Source organism: Danio rerio, chromosome 7, assembly GCF_049306965.1.
Source record: "Danio rerio strain Tuebingen ecotype United States chromosome 7, GRCz12tu, whole genome shotgun sequence".
NCBI lineage: Eukaryota > Metazoa > Chordata > Actinopteri > Cypriniformes > Danionidae > Danio > Danio rerio.
This window is the reverse complement of record NC_133182.1, coordinates 8587966-8607615: the sequence shown is the minus strand read 5'-3', so window position 1 is coordinate 8607615 and position 19650 is coordinate 8587966. Positions and strand designations below refer to the sequence as shown.

The window sequence follows — 19650 nt, the reverse complement described above, 5'->3', positions numbered from 1 at the left end:
TTAAATTAAGTGGGCTAGTTAAGATAATTAAGCAAGTTATTAGATAACAATAGCTTCTTCACATTAGAAAGAATATATTTCTAAAACGGGCTAATAATAAAGTTCTGAAAACACTTATAAAAAAAAATATTTTATTCCAGCCAAGCTAAAAGAATTAAGACTTTCCCCTATAAGGTATACATACAGTTGAAGTCAAAATTATTAGCCCCCCATTAAATTAATATTACTTTTTTTTTTTAAATATTTCCCAAATGATGTTTAACAGAGCAACGACATTTCCACAGTATGTCTGATAATATTTTTTCTTCTGGAGAAAGTCTTATTTCGGCTAGAATAAAAGCAGTTTTTATTTATATTTAAGGACAAAATTATAAATATTATATATATATAAATATAATATAAATATCTAGAAATATTATATATATATATATATATATATATATATATATATATATATATATATATATATATATATATATATATATATATATATATATATATATATATATATATATATAGTAAATACTGTAAATATTTCCTTGGTCTATTAAACATGATGCGGGAAATATTTTAAAAGAAAAACAAATTTCACAGGAGGGCTAATCATTTTTACTTCAACTTATTATGCAAGTGTATGCATAAGAAATATTAAAGTGCTTCTACTACATTTACCTTTATATAATCTGCTACACAGTGCCAGATTCTGGAGAAAGAGCGAGATGAGGCGAATGAAAAGCTGTCAAGGATGGAGGAGGGTGAGACACCTCTGGGAGTCTTTAGTATTGCAATATGCTCATAACAACTTAACTACTGTGAAGGATAAAGTAGCCTCACTGTGAAAGACCTTAAATAACATTTACTGTATGCCTAAACCTTGGCATAACTCGCTGCAAAAGTATCTGCTTAAAGTGTCAATGCATGTTTGATTTATACAAGTACTTTCACAGCCTCTTCTCATCTGCTGAAGGAGCTGGACGTGTTAGAAATGCAGTTTCAGATCGAGCGCTCCTGTAGAGAGACCGCAGAGGCCTACGCACTGAAGGTACACACACTTCTCTTTTCCCACAAGGCTATCAGTGTCTGTTTGTTTTTCTTGCTTATTTCACATCCCCATATGGTTGCAAGCTCTACACTGAACAAAAAAGATTCATTGCATTTACTATATTTTTTCAAGGAAGTGTTTGGGCTGAATTTAAGCAAACAAATTAAATTTAGTAATGTTCAACTTAATTTATTTCTGTAAATTTAGCCCATAAAAATAGTTTGCAACCACTTACCTTACAAAAAAAAATAGTAAACCTAATAAATCTTTTTTATAGAGTATGATGCTCTTCAAATAGAGTCAAATTTACAACAGTAAATTCATTCATTTTCCTTCCTCTTAGTCTCAGGTTTATCAAAGGTCGCCACAGGGGAATGAACCACCAATTATTCCAGCATGTTTTACACAGCGGATGCCCTTCCAGCCGCAACCCAGTACTGTGAAACACCCATACACACTTGTTTTATATACACTACGGCCAATTCAGTTTATTCAATTCACCTGTACAGCATGTGTTTGGACTGGGGGAAACCGGAGCACCCGGAGGAAACCCACGCCAACACGGGGAAAACATGCAAACTCACACAGAAATGGCAACTGGCCCAGACATGACTTGGACAAGTGACCTTCTTAATTTAAGATGACAGTGCTAACCACGGAGCAACCGTCTTTGACTCACTGGATTATAGTTGCATTGGCCAATAAACTATATTATATCGTATCGCTGTAAAATGTCAGTAACAATAAGCTCTGGAACATTTTTGATCCTAAGAGCCAATCACACAGCAGAAATCTGCAGCAATGGGAATCTAAAAGTGGGTTGATATTAGAGATGTAGTGAATTTTCAGTCACTGGAAATTTATCGGCCGAAAATGTTATGCCATTTAATAGTAGGGGTGTCGATCAAAATGTATGCTCAATTTTGATTATCGAATCAAAAAATAGAATCGTCGATGCTGCCACGCCCCCATGTCACGTCAGCTTGGCTTGCCAAGCGGGAAAAAAACAGGCTTGTTGAAGTGCTTGTTAAACTGCAGAAGCAGGAGACCCGTCGACAGAACTTAAACCCTCTCCTCTTTCAATGAAGTCACCGGTGTGGAAGCATTTTGGATTTCAGTGAGTTATGTTGACAACGTTCGTGTTGTCGACAAAAAAAACCCCAGTTTTGCAAGCTCTGCAAGTACGTATTACGTACGGTTTGTCTGATAGACAACACCGGCATCGCGATCCTCCGCCCGCCCCCGTTGCAAATCCGCTCGCGAAAAGTACACACTCAGGCCCTGTTTACACTGTCTTTGTTTTTAAATGGCATTTTAAAACGACAACGATTTGACATCCACAGTGGCGTGTAGCATTTCTGAGCAGCCCTCCTTCCTCACTACCGCTGAAAATGCACATCACGTGACCACACAGACACAGACGCTCACACAGCCATACACTCGAGACAGCAGGTCCAGGCATTCAGAGGACTGCTTCAATCTTTCACTCACTTGTACTTGGTCATTTTAGCGAACACCTCAGATACTGTTGGCTGGTTCCTGTTGGTTGTGCCTCTTTTTTACCGATGCCATTATAACGACACAGATCACTGCCTATTCACGAGTCCCGCAGAAAAAGGGATTGACAGGTGGTAATTATGTGTGTATCTTGCCTTTATTCATTTACTGTATGATTTGTTTATGGATAAAACAAAGACCATGCAGGTCATGTAGTTTAAACGGTAGGCTACAAATAATTAATTGGTCATTAATTAATTATTCATAATCGAAAATCGAATCGAAGATTTGGAGGATCGTAACACCCTTATTTAATAGGGCTGCTCGAGTATGGGAAAATTATAATCATGATTATTTTGGTCCTAATTGTAATCATGACTATTCAAAATGATTACTGTTGTAGTCAAAATTATTAGCCCTCCTATAATTTTTTTATTTTTGTTTTTATAAATGTTTTCCAAATGATGTTTAACAGAGCAAGGAATTTTTCACAGTATTTCCTATATTTTTTCTTGTGGAGAAAGGCTTATTTGTTTTATTTTGGCTAGAATAAAAGCAGGTTTAAATATTTTGAAACCTATTTTAAGGTCAATATTATTAGCCCCCTTAAGCAACATATATTTTTTTGATTGTCTGCAGAAGAAACTACAGTTATACAATGACTTGCTTAATTATCCTAATTAAGCCTTTGAATCGCACTTTAATCTGAATGCTTGTATTTTTTTTAAATATCTGGTACGGTCATCATAGCAAATATAAAAGAAATCAGTTATTGGAAAAGAATTATTAAATCTATTGTGTTTAGAAAAGTGTTGAAATAAATCTTTCCATTAAACAGAAAATGGGAGGAAAAGGGTCTAATAATCAGTGACAGTGACTAACTGTGTATATTTAATATTTTCCTCCCTGTAAATAAGAAAAGGCAAATCAATACAATAGAATAAAAATATCAAACAAAACTGTGCTTTAAGCATCTTCACTGTAAGAAAAAAAAAACTTTAATTATAGCCACAAATGTCCTTCAGTCAAGAGCAGTGAGGGATTCTGTCCTTTTGTTGTTTGATTAATGATTAAAACAGTCGGTAGCAGGACTATTCAATAGTATCTGGATGCAGCCTTTATGATGCAAGCTGAGACTGCATCACTCAGCAATGCAATGTCAGACACAATGCACTCAAATGGAGCTAGTGATGTCACTGTGACGAGTAGGGTTAGGGGGTGGGGTTAGGTGAGCCCATTAAAAAGTATTGGATGCAGCCCAGATTGCACTGCACCAGGTCTGCAGCCAGACCCCTCTCGGAATATTGGACGCTGTCACTTTAAAAGCAGTACAGTTCTGTTTATGGTTTCTCTTTTTCATGTCTTTTGATTCTCAACTGATTTGTTTATTACACAAATGAGGGTTAATATGAATAATCACGAAACACCCCTATCTGACAAGCTGAATTTTTGAATAATTGCTAATAGGGTATAATAAAAATCCTAATAGGGATGCTCCAATCCGAAATTTTGCAGCCAATACAGAGTACAGATTAATTTTCATGGTGATTGGTCGATATTGAGTACCGATTCTGATGCTTTAAGCTTTATAATGGATAAAGCACATTTTCCCTCTAAGCATGATACTTTAGTGGAGATATCTCATTACCTATGAGAATAAATCAAGGATGCATATAATCCCTTAAACAAGTCTCTTATAACTATTTAGTTAGGAAATGTTATGGTCAGAAGGAGCTTTACAGAAAAAAAACTGATAAAACTGAAAAAAACTGGTAAGAAAAATCATTGACAATACAATTTAGACACACTGCAAATGATGGAAGAATTCAACATGACTCAATCATGAAAAGTTTGGAGTGCATGTTTGAAGTGCAAACAATGACATACTGTTTCTTTACTAAAATGAAATAAGAAGGCCCTATAATAAGTATATTACAAAAGTTATATTATTACATTTTCATTCATTCGTTCATTCATTTTCTTTTTGGCTTAGCCCTTTATTAATCCGGGGTAGCCACAGTGGAATGAACCACCAAATTATCCAGCATATGTTTTATGCAGCACATGCCCTTCCAGTATAGGTGGGCATATACATTTTTAAAATTTAGATTAATCTCACTGTAATCTTGGAATTAATCTAGATTAACATGGCTCATTTGAATTCTGCCGAAGGCTTCAGAATGCGTGTGCTACCCAAACAATGACTAACAGTAAGTCTTTGAGAGCGGGTTTCTCAAGCCAGGTGCCGCCAGGGACCAGGGACTCATCTCTTGTTTCCAAAATGTATCACAAACTTCTAGAGAAACTGTTCTACTATGATAATTAGTGATGAAATTAAATGATGTTCAGTAAGATGTGCTTGTGTTTACTAACCGTTTATTCAGTTAAACATGAATGTTGAACTGTAGGCCTACGTAAGCTCTAAACAGCGATTTTTGATCACCTTAATCCGACTAAAGTCATAACTGAACTTAACAGAAATGGAATTAAGACATGTGGAGTATGCAGATATTAGTGGCATTATTGAAGTAAACACTGCGATCAAACTATTACCATCATGTAGGACTTTTCACCATATTTTTCTGATCTACACACGTGGCTGTCAGGAAAGGACCGACCGCACACACACACACACGCGCACACACACTCACACATCGCGAAATGCAGACATTTTTTTTTTTCCATTTGGCATGCGTTAATAAATTCCATAACCCTCTCACCAGACCTTACTCCTTATTTGCGTCTTATACCCCAGTTTGTCATGGGGGCATGAATGAAACGTTCATGAGTTAAAGTGAAACTGCAGAACTGCAGTTAAAGTCTCCCAAAATTACAGGAAACTCTTACATGAAAGCACTTCACGTAAACACCTTAATTATATTATTGCCTATTAAGGCAAATGACTAGATTACAGGTGTCCATGTTAACGTAATCAGTAGTGTCTTCGAACTAGGGCTGGGTGATTTTTCCGATTTCTTCGATTAATTTGAATTTACGTTTTAAGACGATTTAATTTTGAATCAAATCGAGAAATCGCGATTTTTTAAAATATATATATTTAATCCATTATAATGACACCAATGCGGTTTGGTTCACTCTCTGTATGAAGCAGGAAGCACACCAGAAGCGCCTCTCGGTGACGCGCCGCACAGCACCACGCAGTGCCATGGATTTTAGAATTCTAAACCGGTTTCTATACACACACCGACGCTGCGCAGTCACGATTCACGAAGCATTTCATATTTCAGCCTGCCCACAGAGCGCCATCTGATTAGTTTCATGTTAAATATCATGCGAATGTGCGTGTTTGGTGTGTGATAGTTTAAACTGTCATGTCCGCGCCGTGTCGTGGCGCTTCTGGTGTGCGACCTGCTTGACTGCCTGTTAAAGCGTGAAGTCATGTAGGATTTTACTTGTTGCACGTCTGTGTGGATTGTCAAGATATTCCTTCATCAAGTCGATAAACTCGATCTCAACATGCATGAAGGAAGCTTCCATGTTCAGTCCTTTTTCTTCCACTGTATCTTTTTAAGAAAAAGGCAGCAGCATTACAACCTGTCATTCAATCAGAAGACAAAGTCAAAGCCAGGCTGACAGTCAATCTTTCCTAGGCTCACCAAAACTTGCAAAAAATACATCTGTATTCCTGCAAGTGCAATATTTACACAAATCTTTCTTATTCAAATCTTCTGCAACGCTATTTAACTTGTGAATTTGTTTTACATTTATTTACACCTTGACCAATTTTTGTATGACATGGCCATTAAAAATACAATGTTCCTTAACCAGATGGTTTTTCAAGTTATTTTTGAAGAGAGTTTTACTTCAGTCATGTTGTTGTAATGTTTTGAGAAGACTAGTAACACAAAAAATTTAAAAAATAAAATAAAAAAATCGAAATCGAAATCGTGAATCGGTCAAACTTAATAAAAAACCTAGATTTTTTTTTTTTGCTAAACCGCCCAGCCCTACTTCGAACTAAGTGAAAGATCACTTTTTTGTCAGACGGCTCGTCGGTCAGATATACATCCACACAGAAATGCCAACTGACCCAGCTGAGACTCAAACCAGTGACCTTCTTGCTGTGAGCGACAGCGTTTCCCACTGAGCCTTCAATCACCAAGCTTTTAAAACTACTTTAAACTTTCAAGTCAAGACTAACTAGTCAAAATCAACAGTGTAAAGAGCTGAATTGTTCAGGGAAATGTTCTTTGGGGAACCAAAAGTGGTTCCTTCATGCTATTGCCTTGTAAGAAACTGACTACTGAAATCAGAAATGAGAAGAGAGAAAGATGCTAATTTTGCACACAGACACTCCCACAGCCGTTGCATTAGAAACACTTATACAAGTAGCGTTAATTACTTACACAAAGTATTGTTTGAATCTTTGGATTGCATTGCTGAAACAATCCGAGTCTGTGAAAATAGAATTTATTATGTTATATAATGTCACTCTGTCTCACCCCACAGGTGTCAAAAGACTTCAAGGTATTAAAGAGGCAAAGCCAAGCTCTACTTCCTCTAATTCAAGATATGCCAGAAAATCTCTCCGCCCTGAACCTGGACTCTGAGGCTGATCTGAGCTCTGACTCAGTCCCTGCGGAAGACAGCAGTGAAGATCCACTTCTGATGAGCCAGAACCAAATTAGAGGTGGGACTCACTCGACAAATCACTTCTAAATAGCACAAGTCTCAACAATGGCTGAGGGCACAGTATGTAATTTTCACCACTAGAGGGTGTGTATTAACAACAAACAAAGGTGTAATTTGATGATGGCATGACTGACTGTGGGGGTTCGAGTTGTGGTTAACATTACAACCTGCAAGACTCCTGCAGAAATCATGTGGTTGGATGAGCTAAAGTAATCAACACTTATCATCAGTATGAAGCAGAGTAAAGGTATGTCATTTCCGCACTTTAAAAAATAAATTTGACCTCAGGTTGTGTCAGTCATATAGACACGCTGCCTCTGAAACTTTTGTCCGTCATGAAAAAAAAATTTAATTGGGTTACATTTTTTTTTTCCACATCCAAAGGGGTGTTTTGAGAGGTGTTTTGGCTATTCAAGGCCACTGTACAAGCAAAAGGCAAAATCACATATGCTGTTAAAAAACTAAAATAATATAATACAAATGTTCTGTGGTTTATTGTATGCTAGTGGTTTATTATATGCTCCGTACCTAGACAAACTACCAGTCTCGGTTCACGATTAAGGGCGTACTTACACTATTTACAGTTGCCTTGAACCGGGCCGAAGTGCACTTCTTACCCCACCCCCATAAATTCAAATGGAACAGTCCTTTAAAAGTCCCGTCTCGTCTTCAGTTTCGGGCTCAGGCACACTTTGCACTCACACAACAAGCGTACCGCGCCGGAGCCCAAGTGTTGACCAATTTGGCATCATACGATGTCTAATGTGAAGCATCTTGATGGACGATGGCATCGTCGTTGTAGGTGGGGGTGGTGGTTGTTAAATATCAATTAATTCATAACGAATTAATTAATTGTAGCCTGCCGTTTTCACTACCTGACCCACATGGTCTTTGCTTTACCCATACCCAAACCCTAAATAAATAAAGTTACACACAAATGACCACCTGTCAATCACTTTTTTGCGAAGGACTCTGGCATGAATAGGCAAAGTGATCTGTGTCGCTATAGTGGCTTTTCCCACAGCTGGTGGAGGAGACAAGAGGTCATTTGGAGTTCACTGTAATTTTTATTGGGATTGATGATAACTTTCTTATTTTATTATAATTATTATGAGAAAATAATAACAAGTAAAGATGCTAGGGCTTGACCGTTTTTAAATCTTCATCTATGCAACCTAAAAATATAATTGGAAGCATTTGTGCTAGTGCATAAATTTTCATTGTTTACGCAGAAAAATCATCACCGCGTGCGCAGATTTAGGAGACATTTATGCAGAATGCACCTTTGCACCTAAAAACGCTAAACAGGAACAGATTAAAACAGTTGTTGTATTGGCCTACTGCTCTAGCACTAAATGCAAATGGATTAGTTAATATCAGCTGTCAATGACTCAGTCAATGCCTTCTGCCTTCAGATGACAGGAGTAACAACCGCGAAAAGTGAAGCGCCGAAGATGAGAGAATGAAAATAACACTGACAGATTTACCTACAGTTACTAATAATGGCACATCTTATTAGTGATCATGTGCTGAATGTTAATCCACCATTTACACTTTTCCAAGAGTGGATAAAAGACCTCCAGTAGTTAAAGTCGGCTATGAAAACAACTAAAGCCATTAACTGTAAAGTCTGTAGGACAGGGTTTGCAGGTAACAGCGTTTTCCACTGAATCTACACATTTTAAGCAGGAGAGGAACTGTATAATCCTTTATTTAATCCTCACGATGCTGTCAGCCGTGCAAGCGGCAGCTATATGTAACATTTAACACAGCTCATGAAAAGACTGTTTCTGCTATTAAGATGACATATAAATAATAAGTTATATATCAATATAAATGTGGGGCGGGGCGATGGATTGTGATGCCCGCTCAGCAATGTGAAGTTTATCGGCCATCGGCGATGGCATCGTCTATTGGCCCAACCCTAGTTTGGATAGCATAGTGTGAGTGCGCCCTAATTGGTACACTAGAACTGATGGTCTTTTTAACACGTGCTTCCAGTATCGCTACCAAATTATCAAACTAAGCCACAGACATCCTGAAGTATACTTTGAGACTGCTGCGATAATCCTGCAATTCAATTCAAGTCAATAAAAAGAGCGGAATCTCCTTTATCCGAAATCTAAGAATTGGACGGACCCAATATTTTTTCTTTTGTTAAGCAGGAAGAGGACAACAAAGTCATGTTCACTACTCGAAGACTACATTTTGTGTTGTTTTGTAAATAATTTCGCAATGGAGTAACTAATAGGGTATATGCAGAAGTACGCGGAAGGACTTTACATTTTTTTTTAGTAACCAGGGTAAAAACGCATCTGTTGACATGTATGCTGTTACAAAATTGGTGCGTATAAGGTCTGTTTTCTTTAGAAATCAACAATACCCACTGGATGAGTGATATACGATATATAGAAGTCTCAGAATGTACAAGAAACTGCATTAAATTACATTTTTCCGCACCATGTCTTTAAAATATGAACATTTATTTCACCCCAGTATATTCAATAGAATTTCTGCGCTAGCCTGCTGATCCTGACGGGCGCGTGTATTTAAACTGCTTATCATCTCATTTTACGCTTGAACAAGTAAATGAATGCTTAAGTCCATTTAACTGATTGCATTTTAATTACATTACAAGGCAGCGTATGTAAAAGGAACCGTATAAAACTGAAAAAAGTCACATTAACCGTTCACCCGAAGTTTAACAGTATATGAAAAGAAAAAGTAGCTCTGCCTATACCCTATACGCATCGGACTCGGTGTGCAAGGTTTCTGTGTGTGATGAATTTTTCTTTCATGTACATACAAAAATGTCAGACTTTAAAGTGCAAAGACCTTACAGCTGAGAGAAACATTGAAGCAACTGCTAAAGAAAGCAGTCAAGATTTTATTATGCCACAGTCCACCACTTCCAGTTCATCTGTTCATGATCACGTGGAGAAAAAGCAGTGCTTTTTCATCAGGCTAAGTACATTTTAGGCTTCTGTTATAATGCTGCTGTGTGCAGTTTAATAAAACACACAACGTGCCTTTGCGGTTTGCATGTTTTCTATAAAACCAAGCTAGAAATCTAGGTTTTGTGAAATCATTAGCATAACACACAGCACACGCTCCGTCTTACTGGTTAAAATTGCTTATTTCTCTGGATTTAATTTTTTTTTTAAACATATGGGATAATAAGTGCACAATTTGTCAGTGTCAATAGCCTAGTGGTCAGAGTGTAGACAAATAGCACTGAGGTGCTCGTGGCGACCTAAGTTCGATTCCTGGCTCAAGGTCTTTTGCTGATCCTTCCTTATCTCTGCATAATTGAGTTTAATTTATAACACTGCTCTAGTGGGTTTTGAATATTTAAATGAAACAATTATTACATACTGTGCCTTCTGAAGTTTAAAACATGTATTTCATGAAGTCTGTCTAAAAACTGTCTTATTTTTTTTCACTTTGTTTGAAATATGTTTAGAACTTCAGTCATCTGTGGATCGGTTGCTTGGGGAGAAAATTCAACTCTGTGCGCAGGTGGACCTCCTTAAGAAAGAGAAGGAGGATCTGAAAGAGAAGGTATATAAGCGTCTGCAAATGAGACTCCATGACTAAACTACAGTCATGCTGGACATTCATACAGGTCATAGATTATACATCTTAGAGAATCTGAAAAAAGTTAATCTTTTTTAAATAGAACAGCAATAATGATTTATGAAAATTGCCATTTAAAAGTTTAAATAAAACTGTTTCAATATCTGGATAACTGAAGAAAATTTAATTAATAGTAAATAATTACATATATTTTAAGAAAATTAAAAAATTAAAATTTTTAGCAAATGTGGTATGACTGTTTGTTCATATGGGTGATTATAGAATTGCGGGTACATTTTGCATCTCCAAGATAAACCTTCTTAAACTAAACTTTAACGAAACTTTTTTCATTAATAGCAGAAACAATATTGAATTATCTCTAAAAATAATGTTTGTAAATGTATTACCTTAAAGGCTACCGTTATACCTAATATTTGTCTCTGCCTCTTGAATAGCTTCAATTATCACAAATAACTAAGTGTAACTGTATTTTGTATGTTTACTATGTTAAATAAATTCATTATCAAAATAATTAATTGTTGCCTATATTAAATTCAAGCATTATTTAACATTAATGATGGGTTCAGTTTGCTATAAATTTCACATTTGATGTACTGTATATCCAGTTTACACAAAATAGATGGAAAATGTTTGAAATGTCTGCATGTGCAGGTCTATGACAAAATTATTTTAAAAATTTGCCCTAATGCTAACAATGTACAAATTTCACCGGTGTCTTACTTCTAATATATGTGAATTGAAATCTGAAAACTGTATTATTTTTATGAAAATGTTATCTCCTTTTTTATTCTTAAGTTGGTTTTGGAGATTGGGGAGAAAGAGGCCCTTCTGAAGAAGCTCAGTAAACAAAGCAGGACTGTGAATAAAATTAAGAGAGGTGAGTTCAGTGAGTATTTCACCATTGCTGAGCACTATAAAACAATGGAATAACAGTCATTTCTGTGTGTGATTGTGTCCCAGTGTCTCAGCTCGTCACGGATGAGTTTACAGAGATCTCTCAGAAGCTCGAAATGGAGCAAGATCTCAGGCAGCATGCTGAAGTTTTCGCACATCAGGTAATCATTAAAATGGCATGCAGAAAACATGAATAAATAAACAAATATAAATACATTAAATACCTTAATTGATAAAGATGACTTCAGTTAGACAATGCAGCATATACATTTACCGGCCCCTTTATTAGGTACACCTATCCAAACTGCTCGTGAATGCATATTTCTAATCAGCCAATCACATGGCAGCAACTCAATGCATTTAGGCATTTAGACATGATCAAGACAATCTGCTGCAGTTCAAAGCGAGCATCAGAATGGGGAAGAAAGGTTGTTTAAGTGACTTTAAACATGGCATGGTTGTTGGTCCCAGACGGCCTGGTCGGAGTATTTCAGAAACTGCTGATCTACTGGGATTTTCACACACAACCATCTCTAGGCTTTACAGAGAATGGTCCGACAAAGAGGAAATATCCAATGAGTGGCAGTTCTGTGGGCGCAAATGCCTTGTTGATGCCTGAGGTCAGAGAAAAATGGTTCCAGCTTATACGCAACAGTAACTCAAATTACCTCTCTTTACAACTGAGGTCTGCAGATAAGCATCTCTGAATCCACAACATGCCCAACCTTGAGGCAGATAGGCTACAACAGCAGAATCAATGTATCAGCGGTTCAGGCTGGTAATGATGGTTAATGATGTGGGGGAAAATTTTATTCGCACACTTTGGGCCCATTAGTACCAATTGAGCATCGTGTCAACACCACAGCCCACCTGAGTATTGTTCCTGAACATTTCCATCCCTTTCTGACCACAGTTTACCCATCTTCTGATGGCTACTTCCAGAAGGATAACGCGCCATGTCATAAAGCGCGAATCATCTCAGACTAGTTTCTTGAACATGACAATGAGTTCACTGTACTTAAATGGCCTCCACAGTCACCAGATTTCAATCCAATAGAGCACCTTTGGGATGTGGTGGAATGGGAGATTTGCATCATGAATGTGCAGCCAACAAATCTGCTGCAACTGCGTAATACTATCATGTCAACATGGAGCAAAATCTCTGAGGAATATTTCCAGTATCTTGTTAAATCTATGCCAAGAACAGGGCTCGAAATTGCGACCATTTTAATAATTTGTATCCCTTAAAATACAATTTGCAGCAGTGCCCGAAAATTAATCTATGCAACCTCATAGTATATATGGGAGCATTAGTGCGACTGCAGATAATGGTTGTAGTGCGACCTGTTTAGATTTTTTGTAAAAACGTGCTGAATCGCTCTTCCTTGCCGCTATATTGGTTTTTATAAACTGTCAATTACTCAAGGTATTCCGCTGTCAGATGACAGGGAAGGAGCTTTTATGACCACGGGAAATGCAAACGGCTGAAGAGTGAGAACTTAAAGCACGCAGGTTTGCAAACCCCACCTAAAGTTGAGGCGCAGATGAGAGCGATCATGACATGTGGTGAATATTGATCCGCCAGCTGAGATCATTTAAGTACGTGTTTTCGGAGAAAGCGCCCGAATCTCAATGCGTTGCATTCACTGCATGTTTAGCGCAAATGTACGCTAAAAGTCAAATCTAATACTGTACATATCATCGCCAAAGAAGCTCGCCTTTACTAAGTTTACACTGAAAATGCGGCTCATAACAAACAGCGGTATTGCACCGGTGGTCATCGCAAAAATCCTGCTCTACCTGCTCATATATTGGGTCGGCTGACTCGCCTGCTTTTCCACTAACACAGAAACATGAAAATCAGCTCAGACTGAACATTTAAATTGACACAAACTGAAACCAAAACTTTTAAAGAGTGATAGAAGTGAGACTTTACTTACTTTCTTTTGTCTATTCTTGTTTGAGGTGTATATTATTATTATTTTATTTAGTTACTGATGACTGTTTTGCAGCTTTCAGCCTTGAATTTAATTATTTATTATAATCTTTTGTTTGTTTTGTAGCAGAAATATTATTTATCAAACTGACATGCATATAAAAACAGCAGTACAAAATAAATATTTCTTACTGCAATGCTTCATTTTTAATTGATGCTAACTATACATTTATTTTTCATAATTCATTCAAGCACATTCAAGGCAGCATGATGATGACAAATGTAGTTCATTGTTACTATTATTGTCATTTTCATCATCCTTAATATTTTATAATTCGACATTCATTTTGGAATTATTGCACACAAATATCAATGTCATCTCAGCATTAGTTATAGTTGTTTCTGGTTTTTGTTAGTCCTAATAGATGTTGTTTTAAAATACAATAAATCCCTTAAAATACAATTTGCAGCAGTGCTCGATCATTTTTGGTGGTTGCTCCTAAATTTTTTCTGGTGCTCCTAAATTTTTGAAGTAAAAAAGTAAAAAAGTTAATTTCGAGCCCTGCAAGAAGGATTAAGGCAATTCTGAAGGCAAAAGCGGTCCAACCTGGTACTAGTAGGGTATACCTGATAAAGTGGCCATGGAGTGCCTCTCTTCAATGGGGGGCAGATCATTTAGTGTTCTTCCACCCAAACTCTGGAACTCTCTACCACGCTCACTCCGCTCTGCTAATAATATCTCTGAATTCAAATCCTTACTTAAGACTCACTTATTTTCTGAATGCGTCGCTTCTGTTCTGCCAAACTGACCACTTAATCTGATCCACCACTACTCTGCTCATATGACTCTTAGGTCTTGTTCGTGTAATTCCAGTTTGTTATATTGACCTCATGTATGTTTGTTTATCTTTTTGTTGCATTCCTTATAAAGTGTCCATGAGCTCTGGAAAGGCGCTACATAAATAAAAATTATTATTATTAATTTGTAATTTTTAAGTGACTGATGTAATACTTTTTTTTTTTTTTTTATAAAAAACTTTTCTTTAACAAGCTTTAAAAACTATAGTAAACTAAATGTAAAATAGCCAGCACAGTTCCCAGTCTCACCACATATGGCCTTTAAATACATGGATATAACTTACAAATGTTAATGTGAGGAACCAAATTGCTGAATAGAGTTGTAAATAGTTTTGTTAAAAGTGTTATTGAGGTGTTTTGTTGGTGACTGTATGGGTGTTGGCCTGATTGGGTAGCTTTACATGGACACTGGAAAATTAAGACCGGTTTAAAATGATTTAAGACCTACAAGTCAACATTTCAGACATTTTAAGGCCTAAGACATTTAGTTTTTGAAATTTAGGGGATTTTAAGACTTTAAGACACTCTGTTAAAGCTTTTTTTACAATATTGCATGTTTCTGTATAATCACATGATGCAAAATCGACATCTCGTGAAACACAAATGCTTCCTAACAAGACTGTGTTGGCTACTTTTTTCATTATACTTTAGCACCACATAAAAAGAATAGCAAAAAGAAAATCGTGGGGGGAAATATAAAAGAAATATACTAAAATAATATACAGAATTTATGAACTACCAATAATACATCACTTCAACAATAACTATGTCGGCAAAAATGTGCATATCTGAATTTATTCAGTTTTTATTCAGTAATTTATCACTTTTTATTTCATACATTAAGGTTTCAGTTATGATACTCTGCTGGAGACTTCCAAAATAATTCTGCAGAAATCTGCAGATTTTTACCAAAATTCTCTGCAGAAATAGCAAAAAACGTCCACAGATTCCGTCTGGCCCTGCGCATTACTAAATAAAACACAATCTTGTATAAATATTCCTCCCAAATATTATTAATTGATAATTATTATAGAGCTTTTTTGATTATTCTGTAGTCAAATATAAAATATAAACCATTTCCGTTGCGGGAACCCAGCAAATATCTCTGTACAAAGAGGAAATGGCAACTTTTTATTGGGCAGATTTGAGGGTTTTTTTTTTTTAGTATTTAAACTAGTTTGAATTTCAGAATCAGATTCTTCCAGGTCTTCAGATTTTAAATATTTAAAAGATGAATTATTGAACAAATGTTAACTTTTAGATAAAACAGTAATGGATTTTAATCCATGCCACAACATAAACCAGCAAAAAAGCTGAATTAAAAAAAAAACATTTTAAAACACATTACAAAAGAATCACAGTATACTGTGATTGAATCATCTAGCACAGTGGTGCTCAACCCTGCTCCTGGAGATCGACCTTCCAACAAAGTTCAGCTCCAACCCTGATCAAACACACCTGAACCAATTAATTAAGACCTGAACAGCACTTGATAATTACATTCAGGTGTGTTTGATATGGGTTGCAACTGAAATCTACAGCAAGGTCGATCTCCAGGAACAGGGTTGGTCATGCCTGATCTAGCACAAGCACAAACGAAAAAGTCATGCACATCTACCCTAATGGCATTGCCCAAGGAAAGGTTTTTAAGGTGGGAGTTGTCGTTGTGCTGGAATGTTTTCCTTTAACCTGGCAACCCTGCACGGGATTGTTATTGGAAGCCTTCATCAACATACAAACACCAGTCTGTTCGCAAATAGCATTCATTTAAACCACAGTGAACCATGAAGACTTTAAACCCAACATAAATATTGTATGAAATACTTAAACACAATTATTTTACATGTATGCCAAGGGTTAATATGAAGCTACAAACCATGATGCAGTCAAGTAGGTTAGGCTAACGTTACTCACCCACAGTTTGAAGACGTCTGTCAGCTCCATAGAGGTTGACAAGCAGGTAAACAGCACCCTTTAGGCTTTAAATCTGATTGAATTCTGTTGACTTGAGTTTATCATCAATGTAATTTCCGTTGTGTGTTCTCCGGTTGGATGTACGTTAAACATGTCTCAAAACTCCTTGAATTTGGTTTCGTGATGATATAACCTGAAATAATTCTCAGTGACACTCCTGATAACTACCTCAAAATCACGGGCAGATGTTCTTCTTTTTAACTGAGGGAAAACGAAGCGGAAAAAACGCAGTCTTCTCGAAATTTCCACAGTTTTGACCCAGAAACCGGTAACGATGGCGAAACACGACGCAAGCGTGCTAAAATGGCGAATGCGGACGTAAAACAGGCCGTTTGAAAAGCGCGCGATCAACCGGAAGCAGGTTGTTTACAGAAACTTAATTATTTTCTGTCCCTAGGCTTTACAGTAATACTACACTTAGACAATCTTTAGATTCACAATTTTGTTTATTTTTTTAAATGACACAATATGTTATTGAACGTTTACACCCTTTAAAGTCATCAAATGTGTTTTAATTACTTTAGTAATATTCAAAACATCAAGGAAGGTGCTTTATTTTGAGGTCTAAAACTGATATTTCTATCATTTAAAATACAAAAATGTTGGCTATTAATCAAATACATATTATAAATGACATAAAAAAATGATAAATAAATAAATAAATAGGCATATATAAAATGATGAAAGTTGTTTGTGCCCTGTAGTTGTCACTTGTGTTACAGTTTAGCAAAAAAAAAACATCTGTTTAGATTACAAATCACTCTGACATAACCTGATTTTCGTCTTCCAGAAGATCTATGAAGAAATTAGCTCATTGTACTCCACTGTAATTTATCAGTTATCAGAAATTTTAAGAACGAAATGTTTAAAAATGTACTTTAAATGTAAAACAATTAAGAGGGAAAAGGAAATACACAAATAATCTTGTTGCAGTGCAAGGTGTGGGTGCATTTCAGACGTTGAAGCACTACCTACTTCAGCACTACCTACTGTGCCACTGCGTCGCCTTGTGTTGGAACAACATGAATGAATTGTGTGGAACCCTATCATAAATGTTTTCGTTTTTTAGATGCAAAATGTATGCAAAAAATATGTTTGCTGTTTATTCTGTTTATTTATAAACTGCTTAAATAAGCTGAAACAACACAATTCTTAAGGGTTTTTGTGACAACTTCAATTTTTTATGTTTAATCCACATTAATTAATCAAAATTAATTAGTTAACCTAATTCTTTCATGTTGTGCCAACACAAGAACCGCATTTACATTAACCCCACAATTCTCGAATCACCCATACACAGACTAGCTTTGTTAAACTTACATAAATTAATTAGTTTATTCTCCAGAGAGGACATAAAAACAAACTTCTCACTCAGAGGCCTATAGGAGCCTTTAAAAAACACCACAACATCTCAGTTAATAGATAGAAGTGTGTTTTCTTCCGATTTACTCAAGTATGTGTGCAAGGGTCATGGGAGATTTGGACTGGATTCGGTCAAATCGCACTCATGACTATGAACCTGCATTAATGAAACAAACACAAAACAAAGACAAGAAAACACTGGATTGAGATAACACGCACTCTTTCAGGATGCCAGTCCAGCTGGCTTAGCATTCATACACTCTAAATGAGCATCTATGTTTAAAAGTGGCATCTGTCTTTGCGTGTCCCGTCTCTTCCTGCAGTAATTAGCACCCGTCGAGGTGGCAGTTTGGGAAATCGGCAGCTCTTTAAACCCCTGTCCTTGTTTGACACTTCCTATCCGCAATCTCTTTTGTCGGCTTTGTGTATATTGTTCCCCATTTGCAGACACTGACATAATGGGGGTCCCAACAGGGGGCCTTCACCTGTGAAAGGGACCCCCGACGGTTTCGCGCAGCACTCAAACTCAATCTGAATGTGTGGCCACACACCACACAGCGTGAATGACATTCTTTATCTCCTCCCCTTCCATTTGTCTGTTTTCCCCTTGTTTTGAAAACACATTCATCTTTTTCTTGTTCAGTGTGTTTTTTTTTCTAGTCAGAGGCTCTAATGACGGACTAATTCGAAAGGGAGAAAATACAGGCCGTCATCGCACAAAGAGATGCGCCCGTTTACTCGTCAAGCACATGCACTTTTCCCTGTAATTTGGCCTCCGCAGGGGTCACACTTTGGTGGTTTCGGCCCACGTTTCTTGCACATGGAGGTGAGAAGTGAGAGTCCTAACAGTCCCGATGCATGACAGGCTTTCACTTCCCTTTCCTGCTCGCCGTTTCTGCTTTTTCACAAGCTCGCTTCTTGTTATCTGAACATTTCGGGGAGATAATGCACGGTTTGATTTGTGTTTTTCCAAAGCCAAATTTCCTAACTGATTCTTTTGAGGTTCTGTTGAATTAATGTCATTCTGATAATCCGCTGTGTGAACAATTAACTTGTACAGAGTTGAACACACAACAGAAAACACTGGAAAGGTCGTCAAAGTGCTTTGCAATAGTCGCCTGTCTAAAAAATAAAAGAAAATTTTCAATAAACATAGAGTTTGGTGTCGTGGATGGATGTAGATAGATAGTTGTATGGTGGATGGATGGATGTATGTAGATAGTTGTATGGTGAATGGATAGGTGGATGGATGGATGGATTGATTGGTGGATGGATAGATAATGGGTTTATGAATGGAAGGATGGATGAACGGATGGATGGATAAATAATGGGTTAATGGATGAATGGATGAGTAGAAAAATAAATAGATGGATAAATTAATGAATGGATGGATGGCTTGATTGGTGGGTGGATGGATGGATGGATGGATAAGTATATTGGTGGGTGGATGGATGGATGGGTATATAGATAGGTATAGGTAGTTGGATGGATGAATGAATAAATAAAGGAAGATGAATAGATGGATAGATAATGGGTTTATGAATGGATGAAAAAGTAGAGAGATGGATGGATAGATGGATGAATGATAAATGGATGGATGGATAGATAACGGGTTGATGCATGGATGGATAAGTAGAGGGATGGATGGATAGATGGATTGATGGATGGGTGGGTGGATTGGTGGATAGATAGATGAATGGATGGATAGATGGATGGATAGATTAGTGGGTGGATGAATGGATGGATAGGTAGATAGATAGGTACTTGGATGGATGGATGAAAAGGTAAAAGGATGATAAATGGACGAATAGATGATGGATTTATGAAAGATGGATGG

At 36.7% G+C, this 19650-nt stretch overlaps 2 protein-coding genes across 9 annotated transcripts in view; one reads left to right on the top strand and one right to left on the bottom strand.

The window, feature by feature from the left end:
- LOC141375293 (3'-5' exoribonuclease HELZ2-like) overlaps positions 1 to 16759 on the bottom strand; it is a 296921-nt gene extending 280162 nt beyond the window's left edge. For all 4 annotated transcript variants that reach the window (XR_012383100.1, XR_012383099.1, XM_073908043.1 and 1 more), the window contains exon 1: positions 16392 to 16759. The gene's annotated coding sequence lies outside the window, so the exon portion shown is untranslated. The remainder of the gene's footprint in view (positions 1 to 16391) is intronic.
- shtn2 (shootin 2) overlaps positions 1 to 19650 on the top strand; it is a 40617-nt gene that overhangs the window by 8099 nt on the left and 12868 nt on the right. For 3 of the 5 annotated variants that reach the window (XM_073908051.1, XM_068222437.2, XM_073908050.1), the window contains exons 3-7: positions 948 to 1042; positions 7010 to 7190; positions 10656 to 10753; positions 11585 to 11666; positions 11750 to 11844. In XM_073908051.1, the coding sequence (XP_073764152.1) occupies positions 986 to 1042; positions 7010 to 7190; positions 10656 to 10753; positions 11585 to 11666; positions 11750 to 11844 (513 nt within the window). In that variant the 5' untranslated portion in view covers positions 948 to 985. Of the gene's footprint in view, positions 1 to 694; positions 756 to 947; positions 1043 to 7009; positions 7191 to 10655; positions 10754 to 11584; positions 11667 to 11749; positions 11845 to 16229; positions 16438 to 19650 lie in introns of those variants that run through there. The other 2 variants (XM_021477700.3, XM_073908052.1) reach the window with 2 other exon arrangements.